The 24,011-nt window shown below is 36.6% G+C and overlaps 2 protein-coding genes across 2 annotated transcripts in view; both read left to right on the forward strand.

Moving 5' to 3' along the window:
* LOC115420366 (mucin-2-like) overlaps nt 1–3,642 on the forward strand; it is a 31,885-nt gene extending 28,243 nt beyond the window's left edge. Inside the window, exons 35-46 of the mRNA XM_030135603.1 lie at nt 944–1,013; nt 1,333–1,433; nt 1,537–1,568; nt 1,666–1,843; nt 1,950–2,054; nt 2,142–2,182; nt 2,299–2,421; nt 2,555–2,653; nt 2,767–2,895; nt 2,982–3,021; nt 3,099–3,222; nt 3,328–3,642. Of these exons, the coding sequence (XP_029991463.1) occupies nt 944–1,013; nt 1,333–1,433; nt 1,537–1,568; nt 1,666–1,843; nt 1,950–2,054; nt 2,142–2,182; nt 2,299–2,421; nt 2,555–2,653; nt 2,767–2,895; nt 2,982–3,021; nt 3,099–3,222; nt 3,328–3,535 (1,250 nt within the window). The 3' untranslated portion in view covers nt 3,536–3,642. The remainder of the gene's footprint in view (nt 1–943; nt 1,014–1,332; nt 1,434–1,536; nt 1,569–1,665; nt 1,844–1,949; nt 2,055–2,141; nt 2,183–2,298; nt 2,422–2,554; nt 2,654–2,766; nt 2,896–2,981; nt 3,022–3,098; nt 3,223–3,327) is intronic.
* A 4,920-nt stretch (nt 3,643–8,562) lies between these two features.
* LOC115420367 (mucin-5AC-like) overlaps nt 8,563–24,011 on the forward strand; it is a 45,355-nt gene continuing 29,906 nt past the window's right edge. Inside the window, exons 1-23 of the mRNA XM_030135604.1 lie at nt 8,563–8,583; nt 8,762–8,800; nt 8,886–9,144; nt 9,223–9,337; nt 9,809–9,899; nt 10,011–10,123; nt 10,217–10,436; nt 11,951–12,076; nt 13,653–13,770; nt 14,395–14,533; nt 14,628–14,732; nt 14,842–14,911; nt 15,028–15,165; nt 15,253–15,417; nt 16,560–16,654; nt 19,095–19,224; nt 19,308–19,563; nt 21,773–21,822; nt 21,956–22,056; nt 22,131–22,282; nt 23,341–23,479; nt 23,561–23,668; nt 23,760–23,939. Coding sequence (XP_029991464.1) covers nt 8,785–8,800; nt 8,886–9,144; nt 9,223–9,337; nt 9,809–9,899; nt 10,011–10,123; nt 10,217–10,436; nt 11,951–12,076; nt 13,653–13,770; nt 14,395–14,533; nt 14,628–14,732; nt 14,842–14,911; nt 15,028–15,165; nt 15,253–15,417; nt 16,560–16,654; nt 19,095–19,224; nt 19,308–19,563; nt 21,773–21,822; nt 21,956–22,056; nt 22,131–22,282; nt 23,341–23,479; nt 23,561–23,668; nt 23,760–23,939 — 2,886 coding nt within the window. The 5' untranslated portion in view covers nt 8,563–8,583; nt 8,762–8,784. The remainder of the gene's footprint in view (nt 8,584–8,761; nt 8,801–8,885; nt 9,145–9,222; nt 9,338–9,808; nt 9,900–10,010; nt 10,124–10,216; nt 10,437–11,950; nt 12,077–13,652; nt 13,771–14,394; nt 14,534–14,627; nt 14,733–14,841; nt 14,912–15,027; nt 15,166–15,252; nt 15,418–16,559; nt 16,655–19,094; nt 19,225–19,307; nt 19,564–21,772; nt 21,823–21,955; nt 22,057–22,130; nt 22,283–23,340; nt 23,480–23,560; nt 23,669–23,759; nt 23,940–24,011) is intronic.

Consider the following 24,011-nt stretch of genomic DNA (forward strand, 5'->3'; position numbering starts at 1 on the left):
CCATTTCAGTTTGAAGCCATGGAAATAATGCACAATCAATACACAAAGAAGTACAATCAAATTCAAGTCCTCAAATTCCATTAACCCATAGAGACCCGGTGCTACTTTTGTGTCAGTTCCCAAATGACTTTTTCTTTATATTTAACCTTTCTTAAGTGATTTATCACCATTTATTGTAATATTATCATCAGTATTTTGCAGTTATTCAGTGTAAATCATGTATTTTCCTATATTTAATTCACTGATCATGTAGATGTTCTTTAAAGCTCAGAGTAAAATTCATAGGTAATTATGTCAGAAACAGAGAAAACTGAAGAAAAAGTGACTTTTTCAGCAAAGATTTCATTAACTGAACATAAAAACAAGTGTCTCTACCCACTGTCATTGAATAAACTCCATGTATTTTACTTGTGAATGTTGTAGAAGATGGCGGTGTTTCCACGTTCACAGGGCCTCTGAACATCCAAATGGGTCATATCTGATGACCATGAAAAGATGACAAACTGCATTTTACACCTATTATTTACATGGCTAGGGTTAGTGGATCAACAGGTATTAAACAGTTTAGATCAGTAAATGCTTTGGTTGCCACTGGCTGTTTGGGTCTTTATGCGTTAAAATTATACATCAGTTTGATAATTTCTTAATTGTTCTAATATGAATGATCATCAACAACAGTGATGTAGAAGTTCCACCTTATTTAAAAAAAAAGTCTACAAAAGTGTAGCAAATATGAAAAAATGAACAAGGAAGATTTTGCTGTTGTTGAGATTTCAACAATAGGGAGTGTGTTCGATTTGTTCCATAGTGTTACTGGGTTAACTATTTTTACATTCAAAAATTAAGGTGTTCATTTTTGCACCATTATAAATTACATATTGAATTAGTATATTTTTTTTATTATTTTATGTTGCTTACACTGTATTTTTTTCTTCACCAACAGCCAGCAGTTGTCCATCAGACAAAGTTTACAAGCCATGTGGTCCTGCAGAACAGCCAACATGTGAAGACAAGTAAATATCAAGAATATATTTTCTCATTTATCTAGTGCTTTCATGTGCACTGGAGACTAGAATAATAATAGATAATGGTGACAATATTTAATTGTGAACAAGTGACTTGAATAGACTAATGGTAGATAAACTGCTTTAGATTTCTGAAAGAATTAGTTGTTGCTCCATTTAACTCAATTCAATTGTGAAATTGTAGTTTAAATCTGAAATTATTAATGAAACAATTTGAAGATTCTTGTGGAAAAACTTAAGAGTGTTTCTGAGCATCATCACACTGAACAGGGGTTTTAATGTTCATTTTTGATGATTAATATTTCAGTGCAAATGAACCAACAATGAACGTCACAACTGAGGGCTGCTTTTGTCCTGATGGCATGAAACTTTTCAACAAAGAGTCTGGTATTTGTGTTAGTAAATGTGGTAAGTATTGTCATTCCCATCCCACTTTATCATAGTGCTTCATATTTTAGCCATTACACCCCATAAAATTGCTCATTTTCTGCATTATTCTTTTCTCCAACAGGATGTTTGGATCCTGAGGGCATTCCTCGTGAGGTGAGAGAAGTAATTTATGCACTAGTGAATTCGTATTCCATGTCATTTGTTACTGAAAACACGTTAAATAAGTTAAATGTGGGAATGATTCTTTCAGTTTAAAGAAAGGTTTGAGTATAAATGCCAAGACTGCATCTGTGATGAGTCCACCAAGACAGTGATTTGCAAACCCAAGGCGTGTCCAGCACCACCTGCAGTAAACTGTACTGGTCCAGGGTTTGTCCTTGTCAACCAGACTAATGATTCGGACCGCTGTTGTTCAGCCTTTGTTTGCCGTAAGACATCTGATACGAATTAGAATTTGTGTTTACATTTTTCATAATACTAATACAACTGATCAGCGATGAATCTTATTTCAACAGTTTTTAATTTTCTGTATAGGTTGTGACAGAACTACCTGCCCATTTGACGACACAAACTGTGCAATTGGATATAAACCAGTTGTCTACATTCCTGAGGGAGGATGTTGTCCACAACGTAAATGTGGTAAGCTTTGAATTTACTGTAAAGTTTTTTGACCGTAGTGAGTTTCGAATACATTCCTTTGATGTGTCTCTTGTCTGCTTGTTGTAGAGGCTAAAAGTGTCTGCCTCCACAAGAACATTGAATATGAGGTGAATAAGACATGGAAACATCAGGAACAATTATTGAAGTTACTGATTATTTTTTGCCACACATTGAATTCTACAGTAAAATACTAATATGATCAAATTCCCTTTCTATTTACTAGCCTGGTTCCAAATTTCCATCTGGAGACTGCCAGAATTGTACCTGTACCCATGAGCCTGACCCCAAATCTAAACATCTGAAAATACGGTGTGATGTTCTGCCATGTGAAGAGAACTGCGACACAGTGAGAAACTTACAGCCATTAAAACGAAATAAATAAATAAATGTAGCACATGCTTATGAATGCATCTTATCTTGAATGTGGAGTATTAAAGCAGTTCTTTCTTTCTTTCTCTTTCTGTCTCTCTCTCTCTCAGGGATATGAATATATTTACCGAAATAACGGTGAATGCTGTGGAAAGTGTGAGCAGACACACTGTATCTTCAATCTGAATGGGACCAAGCATGTCATGAAGGTTAGGGATGCTTTGTCTGTGTTTGTTGTCCTCCACTAACAGCCACAACCACTCTTCTGTTCTAATACTACATCTGTTCCCTCATATATCTGTGGCAATCTTCCTGAAATTAGGGAGGAGAAACCTGGTCACCTGCAGACAACAGGTGTGAACACTTCGTCTGTCTCAAAACTGGAGGCATTTTCACTGCTGTCAATTCACACATTGTCTGCCCACCGTTCCAACAGAGCAACTGTGCGCCTGTGAGTAACTTTTTAAAGAAATACATCTGGATTAAAATACATTCAAAGAAACTGTAATTCAACATAATGTATATTTTTCTTCTTAGGGGACAATTCAAACTACATCAAATGGCTGTTGTAAAACTTGTGAGTAAAATTTACTCTTCTTTTTCATATAATATACTTAAGCAGAAAGAAGCTAACTGTATGTGTTTTCCAAAAAGGTGTGGAGAAGGACAAAGCCTGCAAGTTAAAATCTGTGAAAACCCGTATTTCACATGGAGGCTGTCAATCTGAGGAAGAGGTAGAAGTACCATATTGTGAGGGATCCTGCAACACTTTCACCAAGTAAGGATCACACAAACCCTTTATATGTGAGATGTTTGAACATGCTAAGGAAGTGAATGTGTGGATTAGGATTTCATGTATTAATCCCATGTCTACTTTCTTCAGGTATTCTGCAGAAGCCGCTAATATAGAGCATTCTTGTTCCTGCTGTAAGGAGACAAGATTCAGCAGACGCATTGTGAACTTAAAATGCCTGAATGGAGAGGATGTTGAGCGCGAATATGTTCACGTGGAGGAGTGCGGCTGTGGCAACACAGAGTGCACCGCAGCTGGACAAACTCCTCGCAAGAAACGAAGCTTCAGACTAGTGTAACCGAAAATCTGTCACACATGTTAAGTACTTAATGTTTCCTCCTCGTACTGTCCTGTTACCACATCTCCTATAAATCATCCTTACACTAATAAAAACCTGCAGCTCATGGTGTTGAACCTGCCTCTTTTATTTTGTTTGTGTCAATCCTCTTTTTTCTAATCATGTTAATATACATGTAGTGAAAAAAACATTTTAATCATTTTAATAAGCATTTTACCCTCCTTGGTGTGTATATTTAGGTAGCAAGATTAAATTTAAGGTTTTTGTACATGGTAATTGAACATGGTCTCAGGGTTCCCACAGGGTTTAAAAAGTCTTAAAAGTCTTGAATTTACAAATCACTTAATCCCTTAAAAAAGTCTTCAAAAGGTATTAAATTTGATATGGTAGGTCTTAAGTTATGTTGCCATAAACTTCTTGTCTTAAATGTGTCTGTTAAATGTACAAACTGCAAAGAAAGTAACATTAGTCTACTCAGCTCCATCCATTCAAATCTGGTAATTTCTATCAAAATTAAGAACCAATTACTGCTAACTTTTTAGCCCCTGGTGAGAAATGATCACAGAATATTCAGCCCAACACACATTCAGCCATTAGTCACACGCATGTCGCTCAAGAAAGCTGACTTTGTGAACTTTAAGGGATGGCTCACAAGCAAAAAGTAAGCATTTGGAAGTACAAATTTAAAAATGCTTGTTGAGAGAAAAGTTCATTCTCGACCTGGTTGATACAAGTTTTCCTAAATTCTAGGAGTCACAAATTTTTGCCAGTATAGCCATGAAATAGGCTCTGAAATGGGCATTATGTTCTGCTCTAAGTAGTCTTAAAAAGGTCTTAAAAAGACTTAAATTTAACTTGTCAAAACCTGTAAGAACTCTGGATCTGCTACCTACCCTTCTGATCAGATTAGTGTACCATGTAGTATTAAACACTGCATCCTTATGAAGACTGTTATGAGCAGTGAAGTTACTGACGCCAGAAGCATCATAAGAATCTGGAGACTGCGACAACAGAGGGAAAAAAGAGAAAACCTTCTATGAGGGGGATCTCAGCGACCTTCCACACTTTGCTCAGATACATCACTCAGCCTCTTAGCCAATTTTTAGTCAATTTTTATTCAGCTGTGACACAAATTACTTACAGTTAGTGTCATATTTTTTCCCCACTATGGCGCCTTGTAGATTTGTATGAGGACTGCACCCTAATCAGCATATTAAAAATACAGAATTGTCCCTGACTACATTTGATTGAACAGCCATTCACACCTAGGAGCAATCTAGAATTAACCAATTAACCTATTAGCCTATATGTCTTTGGACTGCAGGAGCAAGTACCCAGAAACCCAGGGAGGACATGCAAACTGCAAACAAAATGACCCTGATCAGGGATGTTCTTGGTTTGAGTACTGCACCACCATACTGACTGGAAAAAATAGAATCAAACAAGCTCATAATGGTTATGTCAACTTTACAACTTCTGACATGTCAAGTGTGTGATCTGATTTGCACATATTTGAGTCAGTGGTCAACTACAACAACCTGGCTCTAAATCAAAGCTATAAGATCAAGGGGAGACGTCTGCTTAATTCAATAATCATTTACTTTGTTTTAGGAACATTTATGCATCTCAATAAAGTCACCACCATACCATTTGGTGGTCACCACCGGACCATACCATAATGATTGAGAGACTGAGGGACCTGGTAGGGATGTCAGGTCATGTGCTAGACTGGTTCTCCTCTTACCTGACCGGCAGAAGCTTCACTGTGTCAATAAACAACTTCCAATCTGACTCAGCGGATCTACTGTGTGGTGTGCCCCAAGGCTCTGTCCTGGGACCAGTCCTATTCTTACTCTATGTCCTCCCACTTGGCCACATTATCCGACAGTACAGTGATGTCTCCTATCATCTATTCGCGGATGACATCCAGATATACTGCTCCTTTAACTCCTCTGAGCCCCACAAACTGAGTTCCTTAATCAACTGCTTGTCAGAGCTGAAGCAGTGGCTAAATGATAACAGCCTCCAGCTGAACTCCAGCAAAACTGAGACCCTCATCATTGCCCCGGATAGTGCAATCCCAGGGATCAAACATCACCTTGGAGACCTGAGTTCCTCGGTAAAGACAAAACTGAGGAATCTGGGTGTCATCTTTGACCAGGACATGTCTTTAGAATTCTACTCCAAACACCTAGTCAAAAACTGTTTCTTCCACCTACGCAACATCTCCAAACTCAGATCTATGGTGTCCACAAATGAGCTCGAGATGATCGTTCACGCTTTCGTATCTTCTCGCTTAGACTACTGCAACAGCCTGTTTACATGCTTAAACAAGAAGGAGCTGGCCCGTCTACAGTTTGTCCAGAACTCTGCTGCCAGGCTCCTGACCCGCACAAACAGGAGAACCCACATCACTCCCATCCTTAAATCTCTCCACTGGCTCCCTGTTCTATATCGTCTTCATTTCAAAATTCTTGTGCTAACTTTCCGGGCCCTACATGGCCAGGCCCCTGCATACATTGCTTCCCTGATCCAGCCCTACAGCTCGACTCGTAGCTTGAGGTCTTCAGGACAGTACCTGCTGATGGTTCCACGGACCTGTTTTAGCACACGCGGTGACAGGTCTTTTAAAGCTGTGGCACCACGTCTATGGAATGACCTGCCTCTACACCTACGGTCCATGGACTCTGTAGAGAGCTTTAAGAAACACCTCAAAACCCTCCTGTTCAAAAAGGCTTTTTAGTCTCCCACCTGACCCAGGACCACCACAGACTGATTACACTCTATGTATTCATCATAACGTACTCCATGTGTCATCCCCCCCCCCAGTCTCTCTATATCTCTATCACTCTCTCTTTTCTCCTCCTTTACTCTCTCTCTCTCTCTCTTTAACCCCAACTGGTCAAGGCAGACAGCCATCCTTCAGGAGTCTGGGTCTGCTCGAGGTTTCTGCCCGTTAAAGGGAAGTTTTTCCTCGCCACTGTCACCAATCACAAGTGTTTGCCCCTGAAGGATTCTGTTGGGTCTCTGTAAACTTAATTTGATTCTGATTTGAATTGATAAAGCACTTTGTGACTCTGTCTGTGAAAAGTGCTCTATAAATAAAATTTACTTTACTTTACTTTACCATGGGACCAAGAGGAGTTTGATCATTCTGTGATCTCGACATACAGCTGCCATTATAATGACACTGAGACAGAACAAATAATAGATGAGAGGACACACCTCTAGGGGAACATGTGATTGAAAAAAAGCATTAGATCAACCTTGACCTTTTAAAACATATTAGTTAACAGTCTGCCGACCCACATTTATTAATGATACATAAAATATTGCCACAAACACATGAAAATGATCTTGAAACATGCCATCAAATACAAACTTTTCCAAAATGAGGATTGATAACTCAGTTGTACTGTATCTTTCAGCATGACAATAAAAGAGCACACTGGAGGCTGCAAAATGTGCTTAATTATCATTTCATCAAGAATTTTTCAAAACAAACAAAAAAGAACATTCAGGTGTGAGTTTCTCTGTGCTTCACCTGACCAGCAGGTGTCTGTGAAGAAGTCTGTTCCAGTTCATGACTTTGCACACTGTGTTGATTCAGGAAGAACGTATATTTACTAAGTTATCCTGAGCATGTTTAATAGAAGGCACAACAGTGTCTTCACCTGCTCAGGAAGCTCAGATCCTTTAACATCAGCAAAGACATTTTAACCCTCGTGTACAAATCACTCATCGAATCCATCCTCACCTATAACATCTCAACCTGGTTCAACTTTCTCACCATCAAACATAAAACTATCCCAAATAATAAATCAGGCCAGTAAAATCACTCAAACAGCCCAACTCCCTTTGTGTGAAATGTACTCAGTGACGAGGATATGTAAAATATACAGAAACAAAACACTGTACTCATGTCCTGATTGTCAGCGGCTTTTGGTAAATACTATAAAATACTGATAACAATACTAAAATACTGATAAAAAAAAAATACCCCCCCCTTTAAAAAGTTACCCATAAATAACTAAGGTTATGTTCAGACTGCAGCCAAATGTGGCCCAAATCAGCTTTTTTGCCACTATTTGATCTGTATCTGACCTGTTAAAGACAGTTTGAACGGCACAAATCCGATTTTTTCAAATCCGACCCAGGGCCGAATCTAATAAACATATGCGTGTATTAAAACGTGTGCAAACTCATTGCACATGCAAAAAATGTACAAACTGATTTACTAACAGTGCGCACTATGGGTTGCGTCTTTCAAAGGTGCAAAATAGCGTGTCTGCATCCAGTTAGTACATTTGCCACAATGAATATGCAATATGGGGCGTTTACGTACATGCAATTGTGCATGTGCTGGGAGGAGAAAATGTAAATATATTAATTTAGCACACGCAAAGTGATTTATCAAACCTGGAAGTAATTTTGCTCATAGAAATTGCGTCTATATTTCCCACATCTCAAAAGGAGGCAAAATCAGGTTGGATGTGTAATTGCGCACACATGGCTGCGGTTAGGAGACATCAAAATGAAGAAAGGAGATGCAGAGAACGTATTTTTCACCCTTGTGTGAACATTTTTGGGAAGATGGAAGAAAAAATAACTGAGACGTATGCACCTCGTATGCACCTGAAATTTCCATCCAAGTCCATCCATAACTTTTTGAGTTATATTGCACACAGGCAGACAAATACACAGACAAACAGACAAACCAACGCCAACAAAAACATAACCTCCTTGGCGGAAGTAATGAATGTGTCATAACTGTCAGTCAATGTTTGGTCCGATGAAAATGATATTTAAAATGTACTTGTTGATTTTACAAAGTACACAATTACCGTTTACTTATATAACTGAAGGCGTCATTAAAAACAAACATCTGATGAATTATATTGGGTGACATTAGTCGTTGGGTGCCAGTCAGATCAGCTTTATCTGATACAAGAGGTACTAGTGAAGGACCAGGAGGAAAGGCAGGATGCTGTCTGACTGGATGATACCATGGTTCATTGTCTGCTTTGGACTGACTGAAGCATCCACTGGTATGTCAACTCAAAAACGTATTGATGTTCTGCATTATGAGGTGTAAATGTCCATAAAATGAAAGAGGAAGATAAAATATAAAATAATCAGGTCACTACAATGAACTGATTACTCTGGTAAAATGTGTATTTATATGATCATGTGTAGTGACTGAAAATGTCTTTCTCCTGTTTTAAGCCACAGTTCAGTCGACAAAAAAAATGGCAGTGATTCAAGGCATGTTTTTGTAAAGATTAAAAGTAGAACTAAACTATAATTACTACATTTTGTACAATTACTGCTTTTTGTTTTTACTGATTAGAGACACCATCTTCCAACAACGGCTACTGCAGTACATGGGGGAACCACCATTTTATGACGTTTGATGGGTATTTCTTCCAGCTTCCCTTCACTTGCAACTACGTTCTAACGTCTCATTGTAAAAGCAGCTATGAGACTTTCAATATTCAGCTGCAGCGCAAGAAGGAAAAAGAAGGCACCAGTATAAAAAAGGTCACACTGAAGCTTGATGGGTCTGTGGTGGTATTAAAAAAAAAAAACATCACAGTCGACAACAACCCGTAAGTTTTGACAATTTCACTTTTTCTCAGTAATAATTTGTGTCCTGTGACCTTATTGTGATTTTTTTTTTTCTTTAGTGTCACCATTCCATACAGCGAGAATGGCTTGATAATTGCAAAAGCAGTCTCATATGTAAAAATTGAGGCAAAGTTGGGCTTGGTTGTCATGTGGAATGAAGAAAATTCCCTCTGGGTATGTGTACATTTTACGACTTAATATTATTTTCAGATCATTTTAATAATAATTTAACAATAAATAAACATAAACTGAAATATGAGCAGATGGTTATATATTCAGATAAATTCAAATGTATTAATCATAGTGAGTTTTTAGTGTCTTCGGGAAATACTCTGATGGTGAAAAGACGACGCGCTTATTGTGTTTCTGTCTTGTAAGAATATATACTACCAAAGTTAATAATACCAGAGACAGTTCTAAATTTGCCCTATTATGATCTTCACAACAGGAAGAGGTTTATTTTATAGGATTCTTCAGCTCAAGATCAGATCACTGGGGACATAATGAACACATTTTTCTTTTTAGTCTGATGTTTGTACAAACTACACTGATGGTCCATTTATTTACTTGTTCTGGAGTTTTTCATACATGATACACAGTCTTCACCATCAGAAAAGACATTTCATCCTTTCAATTGGTTTTTAGGTTGAGCTTGATGCAAAATTCAAGAATAAAACTTGCGGTCTGTGTGGTGACTTCAATGGAGATCAACGTTTTAATGAGTTCATCCCAGCAGGTATTCAATACAATGAAAGCTACATAGCTATATATTCTCGATGAAAGCAGCTATAATTCTGTTACACAGGTGCTAACATTCAGAGTTTTTGTTTTCTGTATTTTCTTTTAGACAGTACAACACCTGTAACTCTTACAGAATATGGGGAGCAGTGGAACATCAATAATCCAAATGAAAACTGTGAGCAAATCCTCTCTACAAACCGAACAGTCTGTGTAAAACAGGTAAAGGAGACAAAGAATTTTATTCAAAACAAGGTTTATATAAAAATATTCTGACAACCTATAATAATATGAAATTGAATATTGTAACTGAAGCCACAGAAACACTCCTGCGAGAAGCTGTTGAAAGGGTCTGCATTCAAGAGCTGTAACAAACTAATTGACCCCAAACTCTTCATCAAAGCCTGTGAGAAGGACCTGTGCTCTGGTGAAAACAACGTGAAGCCCTTCATGTGTTCAACCATGTCAGAGTATTCCCGTCAGTGTGCACATGCAGGTGGTTCACCACAACGATGGAGAGCTAAAGATGTATGCGGTAAGAACAGGGGCCCAAAAAACCATATACTGTGATATTTTACCAGTATTTATGTTCCTCAGTCTGGAGTTTCTATTGTTAGCGTGTTCTTTTGTTGGCAGCTCCAAGAATAAGTCCGGATTCTTTTAGGTCTCATTTTTATAAATTTATTGTTGACTTGATGGGATTGCAAACAAAATATAACTCAGCTGAGGATCCACACCCCAAGCGGGGAAAATGGATCCCGAACATTGCAATGCACATCACTTTTATAATCCTTGTAAACTGATCTTCAAACTCTGGGCTGAACCCGTTGTGGGTTGGATCACAGAAAATGGACTGGTGTCATCTTACTCTAAAGCAAGGGTGTCAAACTCATTTTAGTTCAGGGGACACAAACAGCCTAATATTTTGTAAAGTGGGCCAGACCAGTAAAATAATATAAATAATAGGATAACAAGTTATGAATAATGTCAACTCCAAAGTTTGCGCTATGTTTTTGAGTGAAAAAAAGTCCAATTCCATTATGAAAATGTTTACATCAGGGGTGTCAAACTCCTTTTAGTTCAGGGGCCAGATTCATCTAAATTTGATCTGAAGTGGGCCGAACCAGTAAAATAATAACAGGATAATACATAAATAATGTCAACTCCAAACTTTTCTCTGTGTATTAGAGTGAAACAAGTACATTTACATTATGAAAAGGTTTACATCTACAAACTATCCTTTCAGACAATGTGAATAACATGAAAAAGCTGAAAAAATAAGTATAATTTTAACAATATTCTGCCTCAGTTTATCATTTACACATGTACATTATAACTTACAGATCACAGTGGATCTAAAAATACACAAAACATTGAGTAACAGGCAGAATATTGTTAAAATTGCACTTGGTTCTCTTAAGACATTTCAGGTTGTTCATATTTTTTGCAAAATTATACTTGGTTTTAGTGTAAATACATTAAATTTTTACATTTCCGAAGAGAAGCATTTGGAGTTGTCATTATTTCTATGTTATTATGATTGTATTTTACTGGTCCTGCCCACTGGAGATTGAATTGGTCTGAATGTGGAACCTGAACTAAAAGGATTGTTAATATCTTAGTGTAAATTTTGCATTTCACAAATTCATCCCAGGGGCCGGATTGGACCCTTTGGCGGGCCAGATTTGGCCTCCGGGCCGCATGTATGATACCTGTGTTCTAAAGTCAAGCAGATGAAATTCCTCAACACAATGCAAAACCCCATAATGACCGTGTTTACCTCTTAACTCTTGTTGTTTACGATTGTCTGTGGGAATGTGCATTTAAAAGTGTGCCTAAGGTAAATTCCTGTGATCATATATGTGTCAGTTTAGTATGCGACCAAGATGTGACCTATCCTAAGAAATTTAAGACTGACCAGTGAAACAAAGAAAATCTAGTGACACAAAAGAATCCTAACTAATACTGACTAATATATGATTAAACTTAAGAATTCAACAATGTAAATTAAAATAATATTTCACTATAATCTGTTGGTATGTTTCATAGGCAAATCATGTCCTTTCAATATGGAGTACAAGGAGTGTGGCAGTGCTTGTCCTAAGATGTGCAGTAACCTAATGAAAACCACAATGTGTACGAGGAACTGTGTAGACGGATGCTTCTGCCCAAGTGGTGAGTTCTCTCAGCTCACTTTTCTTAACACTGTGATATTTGTACTTTATCTTATTTTCTTACACTGTCCCTTTTGCACTAAATGTTTTGCTGCTAAATTGAACTGATTTTCATTGTTCCTGTGACAGTGACAATAAAATTCTATTCTATTCTATTCTATTCTTAAATCACATACAGATCATATTCCTAAACAGCCCCACAGGTGTCAGAATCCGTTTTACTTGTGATTAGATTAGAAATTAGAAATATATGCTATTGTAGCCTTATTTAACTGTCATCATTATTTTCATTAGATATTTAGTTGATACTTTGCCATTATGATGTATATCGTTAGTCAAGTTGTGCATTGTTATTTTAGAGCTTTCAGAATTGATCCTTTTTATAGTTAAAACTGTCATTTTCTGTTACGTTGCTTTATTATCTTATATATAAGTTCATGTATGTATAGATATATAATTATGGTGTTTTTACATTTATGGAGCTTATTTTTCTTAATGGAAGAGCTGTGAGAGAGAGAGAGAAACACTTCTAGAGTAGAGAGTAAAACTGATGTATACTGTCCCACCATGTTGGTTTTTATTTATTTAAAGAAGTAATGAAATGAAGACATTTTTGCCACTTAACACCCTTCAGCCCACAAAGGCTTGAAAATGCTACCCTGCATGAAATCAGGGCTACACTGTTAAACAACACAGTATTTAATGTGATACGTTTTTATCTGTTTGTTGTTCATAATGTGATTGGGTTTTCATAAAAGTCACAGGTATAGATATGTGTTTTAGACATATTTTAACTGTATAATACACAGCCTGGCCAAAAAAAAAATGTCCCCACTCAAATTTAACTAAACAAATATGCAAGATCCTTCCATTTGATAATTAATGTGTCTTCAACTTTAACTGATGCAGTGAGTAGCTTCTTGTTTCTTAAACAACCATCAGTTTGATAGTGAGCATAAAGACTGGACTGTGTTTCAATGGAAAAAGGTCAAGTGGTCTGATGAATCCACACTGACCCTGTTCCATAGTAATACAAGCCTATTTATTTATTTATTTTCGGACATGCAAAGAAACAAAATCAAACAAAATGAAGCAAAATGGGGGCAGTGTGATGATCTGGAAAAAAATGACTCATGGAAATAAATCTTGTCACACTGCATAATCTTACTGAAATGATGCTAAGAGAGTGGGACTTTTTTTGACCAGGCTTTATATATTCTTACAAATACATAATGCCCCATCATATTAATACAATATGTTTTTATATCATACTAGTCGTGATGCTATCTTTGATTTTGTTTATACAGTACTGTTAAAAATTGGCCTCCAGCACGTAGGTGGCTTTAATATTGTGTAAATCCAAATATGTTAAAATGAGACTTGACATTAGTTTCAGACAGATTGTTTTATGTTACATTCTGTTTTTCCTTATTTATCAACTATACAGTACAGAGTATAAAAAGCCTTGAGAGTCAAAGGTGAATCAGGGCTATATGACTGAAGCCAATTTAGCTTAAACCGCAATGTAAAACAGTTTACTATGTGTCAGACAATCATTATGGGATGTTTCTCTTTAGGGACCGTCTACGATGACATTACACATAAGGGGTGTGTTCGTGTTAATCAGTGCTCCTGTCGACACAACGGCAAAAGTTACAAACCTATGGAGTCGTACTCAACAGCCTGTCGAGAATGGTAAACACATCCCCATCTTCAGTTTGTTTATTAACCCTTTCATGCATAGTGGTCACTACAGTGGACAGTTACTCTACAGCTTTAATCTTGTACAGTATATTCATGGGTTTTGTTGTTTTAGTTCCATATCAACCAACACAGTGACCACTTATGCATCATCTCATAAACTGCAATTCATACCATTATTGTAACTTTGCTGTTCTTGGTTGGTTCTTGAGTGGAAATCAATTGTTAATATTTATTTTTTGCATATTATCTCCATGAAGTGAGTAATAACTAGTATTACAATATGTTAAAATGTGAGAAAACATCAGATTAGCTGCATTAAACAGGGTTTCATTTCACAGTTTTCATATCACTTTATGATATTAGGTTTTAAATACATGTTTCTTTGCTTCAAGAATAAAATTCATGGTGTAGCTGAGTGGACATTTTTGTAACTCCATGAAAAACAGGTTGATTAAAAAAAAAAAAAAAATCAATCACATTGTTTTTTTTTTCATGCCTAAAGAGGAATAAAAACGCTTCGGAAGAAAAATCTTGATTAAGCTTCTCATAATTCATGCATGAAAAGGTTAAGGTGATCTTCCTGTCCTGGTTAAATTGATTGATTTCTGTTGACAGTAAATGCATCCATGGTCAGTGGAAGTGTAATGACAAAAAGTGTCCAGGTGTTTGCTCCATACTGGGTGGTTCTCACATCTCCACTTATGATGGTAAAACGTATACTTTCCATGGAGAGTGCTCTTATTTTCTGACAAAGGTGAGGCATTTAAACTACATTCATTTCTCAGCCATAACAATATAATACATCACAGCAACAGCCTATAATAAATTGCACCATGGTGGTTTTTTAGGAAACTGAAGGTGCTTTCACTGTCGTTGGTGACCTGGATAAATGTGGAAAATCAGATAAATCAACTTGTCTGTCTGTTGTAACTATCCAACTACCAAACAGCAAGGTAAATATTAGAATATTTCATGTATATCCTCAAATGAAAGCATGTTTATAGGATATTACCCATTTCCGTAATTATGTATTTAACTTTATGATGCATTTTCCATCTATAGATGATTGTAATTAAAGACAGTGGACAGGTCAGGTTTAATAAACTGGAGCCTAAACTTCCTTTTTTTATGGGTGAGTTTGTTTTCTGTATGTATTTATTCTCGTCTGAAATAACAATAATTTAATAAAGATAACAATAATCACCTTTTGAAATATTAATAACAAAAAAAATCTTTTTTTTTCCATAGATGACCTAATAATCTTTCAGCCCTCCACCTTCTATATTGTTGTCAACAGCAAGAGTGGGCTTCATCTCGAAATTCAGATCGAACCAGTTATGCAGATCTACATTAAATTACACACTTCTCATAAAGGAAAACTCACTGGTACGATATCAGTGTTAAACTCTATAAAATAATAAGCTTCTGAAGTGTGAGTGTGTGTTGTAGTTAAATGATATCATCCTGTTGCAGGCCTTTGTGGAAATTTTAATGATGTTGAAGCTGATGACTTCAAAGCCCCATGTGGAATGATTGAGGGAACAGCTGTGGGATTTGGCAATAAATGGAAGACAAAATCAACCTGCCCAAATGTGAAAAAAGTACCTGGGGACCCATGCAGCATGAGTGTAGACAAAGGTACAATATCTGCGATATCTAGCTTTTTACCCCTGTGCCATCGGCTTCAGGGGTTTTGTCATACACTGTGAAGCCCATCTATGTGTCTGTCTATCAGTGTCAATTTTCCTCCCCAAATCATCTGCTCTCCTTCTTCAGTGCTATTGAGCTAGTTTTTTTTGCCATTGACCTTCATTTTCACGGTCAAATTAGGGTTAATGCAATAAATTTGGAAGGGCTAGGGTTAGGGCTATATACATTTAGACAGACAGACAGACAGACAGACAGACAGACAGACAGACAGACAGACAGACAGACAGACAGACAGACAGACAGACAGACAGACAGACAGACAGACAGACAGATAGATAGATAGATAGATAGATAGATAGATAGATAGATAGATAGATAGATAGATAGATAGATAGATAGATAGATAGATAGATGACAAACAAAAAGTTAAGGATATTTCTTTTTTTTTTGTCATTTGTAAATAAAACTATGTCTGGTCATTAAAAAAATGTGTTTCAATTCAATTCACACACAAAAAAGTAAAAAGAGCTGTGCAAGAATCCCAACTGAAAAAAACAGCCCAAAAATTTAAAATATCCTTAACTTTTTGTTTGTAATGTAGATATATAGATTGATAGATTGATTGATTGCTGTGGACAGATTTAAACAGGACACTCCAATACAGCCTATGGAAATAAGTCATCCAAAACAGAAAAACAGGTAACATAATGTAAAACTACATCATTTTGGCTCTTTAACAATACTTTATGTCCGAAAAGGAGTAGGAAAAAGCCAAGCTCACACTGTCCTACCCCAGTTTTACATGACTTGGACAATCAGCTAATGTATAGCCCATAACAAAGAATAGGTCAGTCATTAAATTACAAAAAAAAGATAGAACTAATGATTACATACCACCAGTAACTATTACTGTTATACTCCTGTTCATTGTTATTATACCTCTGGAAAATAAGGTTTGTATTCATCTTCTTAAATTTTGTGATGTGATACTGGTAGGGGAGCTGGGGGCAACAGGGGTATAGTTGCCCTTATTGTCAAAATGGGCGCTTGAGGGGTAAATACAACATTAAACGTAGGTCTTGTTTCTTTTATCATTCTTCACAACTAACTATATTTTTGTGTTTTTGTAGAGGAATATGCCAAACAGTGGTGTTCCATACTGTCAAACCAAGAGGGTGCTTTTGCCAGATGTCATTTTGCCGTAAACCCAGCAGAATATGAAGCTGTAAGTAGTGGCTCATTTATTTATCAGATAATTTTATGTTATTTTTTGCACACACTCCCATTCGCTGTTACTAAGGTAATTTCTTAAATGTGCAATGTTACAAATTAATAGTCACCCTGTAAAACTGTAAAACATTTCTCACTAATTATTAAAGTGGGCAATAAAGTCCTTAAAACTTTAATAAGTCTATATAGATACAGAAGGTGTTCCTGCTTCATGAAAAGATGTAAACAAAAGGAATGCATGTTCAATTCCATATATGTTCCAAAAACACCACATATGGATTTAACCTCTTTGTAATCAACAAGTAATATTTAACTAGATTCTCCAAAACACCACATATGGATTTAACCTCTTTGTAATCAACAAGTAATATTTAACTAGATTCTCCAAAACACTACACGTGTAAAATTAATTGCTACTAGTACATTTCATGCTACTCATGTTTCTTTTTTTTTTCTTCGAATATGTAACAAGACACAGTAATCTTAGTCCTTAGAAATAAAACCGGTAGTAAGAAGTCATGGAAGAAAACAAAAAAACAAAACTTATACATGACTTCATTTGCACATTCGAAAAGGAGTGGGAGGAAGTATAACTTATTTAATCCCACCCCTTCTCCACACAACAGTCTATCCTTTAGCTTCCCATTAGCATAATATATGAAAAGTCAAGTCCCTTAGATCTTTTGTAAGTAATTAACCTCACTCATCATCCTCATATACACATACACACACCAGTGGTGGCTGCTCGTCTTTCAGAGAAGGGAAGCCCATTGTCGGCTTACATAAAAAAAAAAAAAAAAGTCAGGTTATTTAAACATAAATTCGGCCATTCGTTCCTTTTTAAGAAAATGATCAGTGACCTTATCGTACCAACTAAACAAGAAAACGTTGAAATTATGTTAAATTGAAACAAGGAAGTACAATGAGTGTGTTTTATTTACAATGCAAGAAATGAACAAGTAATTTCATAGTGATTTCTCTCTCAATTTCACAAGCAGAATGCGCGATGGTATTAAACTGAACTCTGTCTAGTGAAGGAGTAGATCTCAAAATAGCTGTCAATCAAACGGGATTCAGCCTTTCGACTGATCCTCCAATCAGCACGTGGAAGCCCGGCGTCCAGCCCCGCCGAGGTCCGCCCACAGCTCCATTCACCCCCAGAGACGCCGAGCGTCTGGGGGTGGGACAACACCGTGGCATTTATCCAATTACCGTCCAGTTTTGAGGCAATGAAAAAAACTGTTCCACTCAGTCCCACTGAAGTGCATGAACGCCGGGTGTCTACAGGCAAATGCATTGACCACAGATCGTATGAGAAAACAGCGCAACGGGAATGTATGAGAAGTGAACAACATCAAGTCTGCTGGTTTGTGATAAAGCTGATTCTGAACGAACTCGTCTTTGAGATGAGCGTGTTCTAACACATTTGTAGTTAATGAAATGTCAGTACAACCGTACATATTTAACCATTTAATTTTCATAATTTTAAGGGAAGCCGAGCTTCCCTTGCAGTCTATGACAAATCGCCACTGATACACACCCATATAGACATACCAGAAAAGTAAATAAATAAATAAGCACATACATATACAGGGTGTCCCAGAAAATGTATACACACTTTAAATAACTGTAAAGTAGGTGTTTATTAAAATTCATTTAATTTTCAAAATCTAATAGAATTTACAAACATCATTTTATTGTTTTGCCACCAGCTGTTCTCAAACTGACATCTGTTCTGGTTCAGACACTGCTGACAATGCCAAGCAATGGAATTGCACATATCACGAAACCATTCCATTGGAATTTGCATGCATTCACGCATCTGCTGAACTTGCCAAACAAGTGGATTGGACGGAGGGGTTTCGTTGAATACCCTCTGTGTTCACCAGACCTCACACCACTAGACTGTTTTTATGGGGATACCTAAAACACAAAGTCTACGCTATGAGACCTGCAACAGTCGCTGAATTGAGAGCATCCATTGAACATGAATGCACGCAAATTCCAAGGGAATTGTTTCGTGATGTGTGTGATTCCATTGCTTGGCATTGTCAGCAGTGTCTGGACCAGAACGGACGTCAGTTTGAGAAGAGGCGGTGATAAAACAATAAAATGATGTTTGTAAATTCTATTACATTTTGAAAATTAAATGAATTTTAATAAACACCTACTTTACAATTATTTAAAGTGTATACATTTTTTGGGACACCCTGTAAATGAATACACAATAAAGTAAACAATAAGACAAGGTAAACAACAACAGCAATCAAACAAAACAAAACAATCAACAAACACACAAAAAACAAGGAACAAAATCAGACAAGACAGAATATTAATGTAACAAAAGTATTAGGACCCTCTGTCTTTGTACTGGAGACCAGACCATCCGTTTATATACCACTTTAAATGTTGTTTCCTGTTTCTTTTCTCCACAGTCTTGTATTTATGACACCTGTGCATGTGAAAACAGTGACGACTGCATGTGCGCTGCCATTTCCTCCTACGTTCATGAATGTGCAGCTGAAGGTGTCTTTTTGGATAACTGGAGGAACAACACCCCATGCAGTAAGTGGTAACCAAACAATCAAGCCTCAAGTAAGTTAAAGTAACTTATGTCTGTTATAAAATGGCCTGTTTTTGTTCAACAGATAAATACACAACTAGCTGTCCTTCCACCTACGTGTACGATTACCAGATGACGAGTTGCGGTCGCTCTTGCCGCTCTCTTAGTCAGTCAGACTTAACATGTGAGGTTAAATTTACCCCGGTGGATGGATGTGGCTGTGCTAAAGGAACCTACCTGAATGAGAAGGGAGCATGTATCTCGGACTCAAAATGTCCTTGTTATGCTGGAGACACAGTGGTGCATCCTGGCCAAAAACTCAAGATCCAAGGAAAACAATGGTAATGTTATTATTAGTTAGATGACAACGGAGAGATCACAGGAAAAGACAAGACAGTGAGATGAGAGACGACATAGCATATGGGACAGTGGTCGCTTTTCCATTGGACATCTGCACAAAACTTTACTAATATTTACTAAATGTCGAAAAAACAGAAGTGAGTAATGTCGGTTTTTCCATTAAATCACAAATGCGATGATTTGTTTATTTATTATCGCAAGATGATATGAGAAATCATTCCATAAACAAACGAACGTAAATATGGTGTTGATATACAGATATATTCATTATTATTATTATTATTATTATTATTGTTATTATTATATTACCCCTCTATCGCGTACTAATTTAAAAAATGATTGGGTTTCCTGGTGTGTCCACACATACCGCGACATGTTTCTTCTTCTTTGCTTGTTGTAACATATGTCAACATTCGTTTTTTAAAATTCACCTGACTCTAGTTGTGAATGAAGGTCTTTCAATTGCAGTTTTACGTGATATACCATTTGCGCTATGCCCAAAAAACCACCTCTTGCCAGCGTAAAAACTTTTAATTGAAAAATGAGACTTTTGTCAAAATTGTTGTTTTACCATTAGGTAAATTTTTATGTGCAAGTTAAATTTGCCCAATTTTTAGAAATGATTATTTTTACTACATTTTGAAGTCTAATAATGAAACGTGTTTAAGTCAGTTAAAATGATAATTATTTCTAAAAGTGACCAACCAAAGACTGGGTGAACCACAACTATACATATTAATTTAGCCATATACACTGTTGCCCATAAAGGAATGAAATATTTTTACCTTTTCATGAAATGATTGTGACAATGTGATTTATTCTTGATAGATAAGGTGTAACTAGGACTTAGTATGTAATCACTGAACCTGGTTAAAGATGATTACTGATGTGTATAAATAGGAATAAAAAGAGGAATGTGTCTGAAAACAAAATTATTCCAACTTTATGGATATTTCATTTTTAAAAACAATTTCAACACCTTGCCAAATTTGTCTTACCATATTTCTTGTGTAGAGTTTCAAATACAGAAAAATTATGTTATCCAGCTGAGTAAAATAATGCCATACTTTGCTTTATTTGCAACACGAGCTTTGACACTGCTTACAGCATTAGTTCTGCATCTCTGGGAAGTAAATCTCCTCTCACCTCAAATAAGTCAGTTGAGCCTTAAAAAAGATAGTGACTGTGGTTTGACTAATCAATTATTTGTGCAAATCCCTAGTCTAACAGAGTATTTTACTGTTTTAGGGACAGTAAAGAGATGACAATATGAAGGAAAACAGACAGATTAATCCCCTGTCCACATTAGCATGGATATTTCTTTTTGTTCATTAAAAAAATCTGTAAACATAACTATCATTTTCCAAAACATCCTCTGTTCAGAAACAATTACAAACTGCATTTGTTTATCTGTACATAATACTGGATGTAGCAGATTTCATGAAGGTGACCAACAATGACAAATTAACTTTGTCACTGTTTTGGTTTATTGAGATGTATTTTTTTTTTTTTTTTTTTTTACAATATTTGGTTTTGTATTTTGTATCTTTTGTATTTATTTATTTAGTTACAGGACAGTGTGTATTGGCATTAGTTACAAAGAACAAGGTGCATGCACCAGATTTAGCAGAGAAGCTAATTTCCATCTGTTGTCCTGGACAAATGGCTAACATAACAAACATCACTTTGATTACAAAGTCATAATATACTGGAAGAAAACTGTTAAACATGACAGATACAGGAAAGTCTGCTCAGATTGAACGGCTTCAACCAAATACACCATAATACTAGTCTGGTCCATTTCCCAATGGCGTCCATGCAAACCTCCATCTATTGCAGGCCATACACTGACTTGTACACCTGGAATAGATGTTTCAGGTGCAAGTTTATTTCACAAAGCAGTAACCGACATGTGCAGAGTATTGTGTGACCCTGTCGTTTTCAAATGTCACTCCAATCACTTAGGTTCAACAAATAATTTTATTTTGGTCATTAGTGAGTTTTCAATGCTAGATTTTTATTCTGGATATTGTTACCTATTGAAGTAAACAGCAGCATTAAGTCATGCAGCTATGTATAAAAATGAAATGAAATGAAACAAAAGCAGGCATTTTTGTGTAATATCCCCCATGTGTAATAGGAAGCAATAATTGACTTACTTCTTTGTCCAATTTCTCTGTAAAATTTCAGCTCCTGCAGTGAAAGAAAGTTAACCTGTAAAGGTGGCGAAACACCTGAATGTATGTACAAATCACATTAACACTCACACCTTTTCATAGTATTATTAATTCAAATAGCAAAGCAAAGTACTGAATAAACTCGAAGAGGTATGTTTGTGGTGCTCACATACACAATATTTATCATTGTCAACAGCATGCACTCATCCAAAGGTTTTCTTCAACTGCTCAAATGCAAAGCCTGACGCAAAAGGGTCTGAATGCCAAAAAAGCTGTGAAACTTTGGACACAGAATGCGTAAGAAAGTGTTCCATATTTATGTTGAATATTTTGTATGTGTATCACTTATTAACATTATGACACTTTTATAGGTCAGTCAACAGTGTGTGTCAGGTTGCGTATGTCCTGAGGGCCTGCTGTCAGATGGAAAAGGAGGCTGTGTTAAAAAGAAGGACTGTCTGTGCACACATAATGGAGAGTCATATATGCCTGGACAGACCATCAGGGTGGACTGTAATACCTGGTGAGGCTTTATTCCATTAGTTCATCTGATCAGTCAAATGGGCCTACTAAACCACACGCATACAGGGTGTATCAAAAAAACAAACATACATTTTGAAAAATTACCCCCAGTTCAGCATTTGATAATTTTTGGAATTTTCTTTTATGGATGTAGGTAGGTAGGGGATTGGTGGATATTCTTCTAAATTTACAGACCCAGGTTGTCATGCACGAGTGAACATGGGCAAACTGCGCAATCCACGTTAAAAGTGGTTTGCGCGAAGTAGCGATTGGATTTAAATCCAGTCAAAGGTCATGGGATCGGACAATAGGCATCCATCTTGTTCTCCATGGCTGCAACCTGGGAAGTGGAGATCCATCCTGTCATACTCATCTTTCCTTATCTCCCTCCATCCCATTTCCACACCTAAGCAAGTTGAATTAACTTTGAAAGGCAGGCACAGCTGCCATGGGTAAAGAAATGAAACTGACATGGTGGCCAAAGTGTTAATGCTGTATCCTGGCAATTTTGTGGAAAACAAGATGGATGCCCATTGTCCCCTCCCATGACCTTTGATTGGATTTAAATCCCACTGCTACTTCATGCAAACCAGTTTTAACTTGGATTGCGCAATTTGCCCCTGCTCACTCATGCATGAAAACTTGGGTGTGCATTGTTTGGGTCTATTTTGTGTATGTCAGTTCACTGAAGCATGCAGTTGTTCTCGACTAGGTTGTTCTCTACTTGTTTAGGCCTGAAAATGTCAGTGAGGACAGACCAACTTAGGGTTAGGGTTAACCCCCTCCCATGACCTTTGATTGGATTTAAATCCCACCGCTACTTCACGCAAACCAGTTTTAACTTGGATTGCGCAATTTGCCCCTGCTCACTCATGCATGAAAACCTGGGTCTATAAATTTGGACAAATATCCACCAATCCCCTACCTACTGATGTCCATAAAAGAAAATTCCAAAAATTATCAAATGCGGAACTGGGGGTAATTTTTCAAAATGTTTTTTTTTTTTTTTGACACACCCTGTATAATCAATACATATCACTTTATCTCTTTAAATTGTAGCACTTGTAAAAACCAAAGTTGGGAATGTACAAATAAGGAATGTGATGGAACCTGCATCATATACGGAGAAGGACATTACATGACTTTTGATGACAAGAAATTCTTATTTAATGGTGACTGTGACTACATTTTCACAAAGGTAAATCATACACTTATGTCTAGTCTTTGTGATCTTTGTGACTGAAGTAAATCTTGTGTTAGTGACATGAATATCTTGCAGGATGACTGTGGAGATGAAAAGAACGGTACCTTCAGCATTATCACTGAGAGCATCCCATGTGGAACAACTCAAAGCATCTGCTCGACTGCTATCAAGCTGGATTTAGGGGTGAATAACACTAAACTGTAAATGCAATAGTGTACTGTATATTAAACATTATTTAGGAAGTTTGCAAATGAGCACTTTTTCTTTTTTTCAGAATAATGAAATGGTTCTCTCAGAGGAAAAGGTTAAAGTAACTAAACAAAAACAAGGGATTGAAATACCCTATAAGATCCACACTGTTGGTTTATATGTTGTTATTGAGGCAAAGAATGGACTTGTTCTCATTTGGAATAAGAAAACAACAGTGATGATCAAACTCAGCTCCACATTTAAGGTGGGTGAACAGAAGTACATGTACATACATAAAGGCATATGTTGTTGTATTTTAATATAAAACAGATCTGTT

Source organism: Sphaeramia orbicularis, chromosome 6 (assembly GCF_902148855.1).
Source record: "Sphaeramia orbicularis chromosome 6, fSphaOr1.1, whole genome shotgun sequence".
Taxonomy (NCBI): Eukaryota; Metazoa; Chordata; class Actinopteri; order Kurtiformes; family Apogonidae; genus Sphaeramia; species Sphaeramia orbicularis.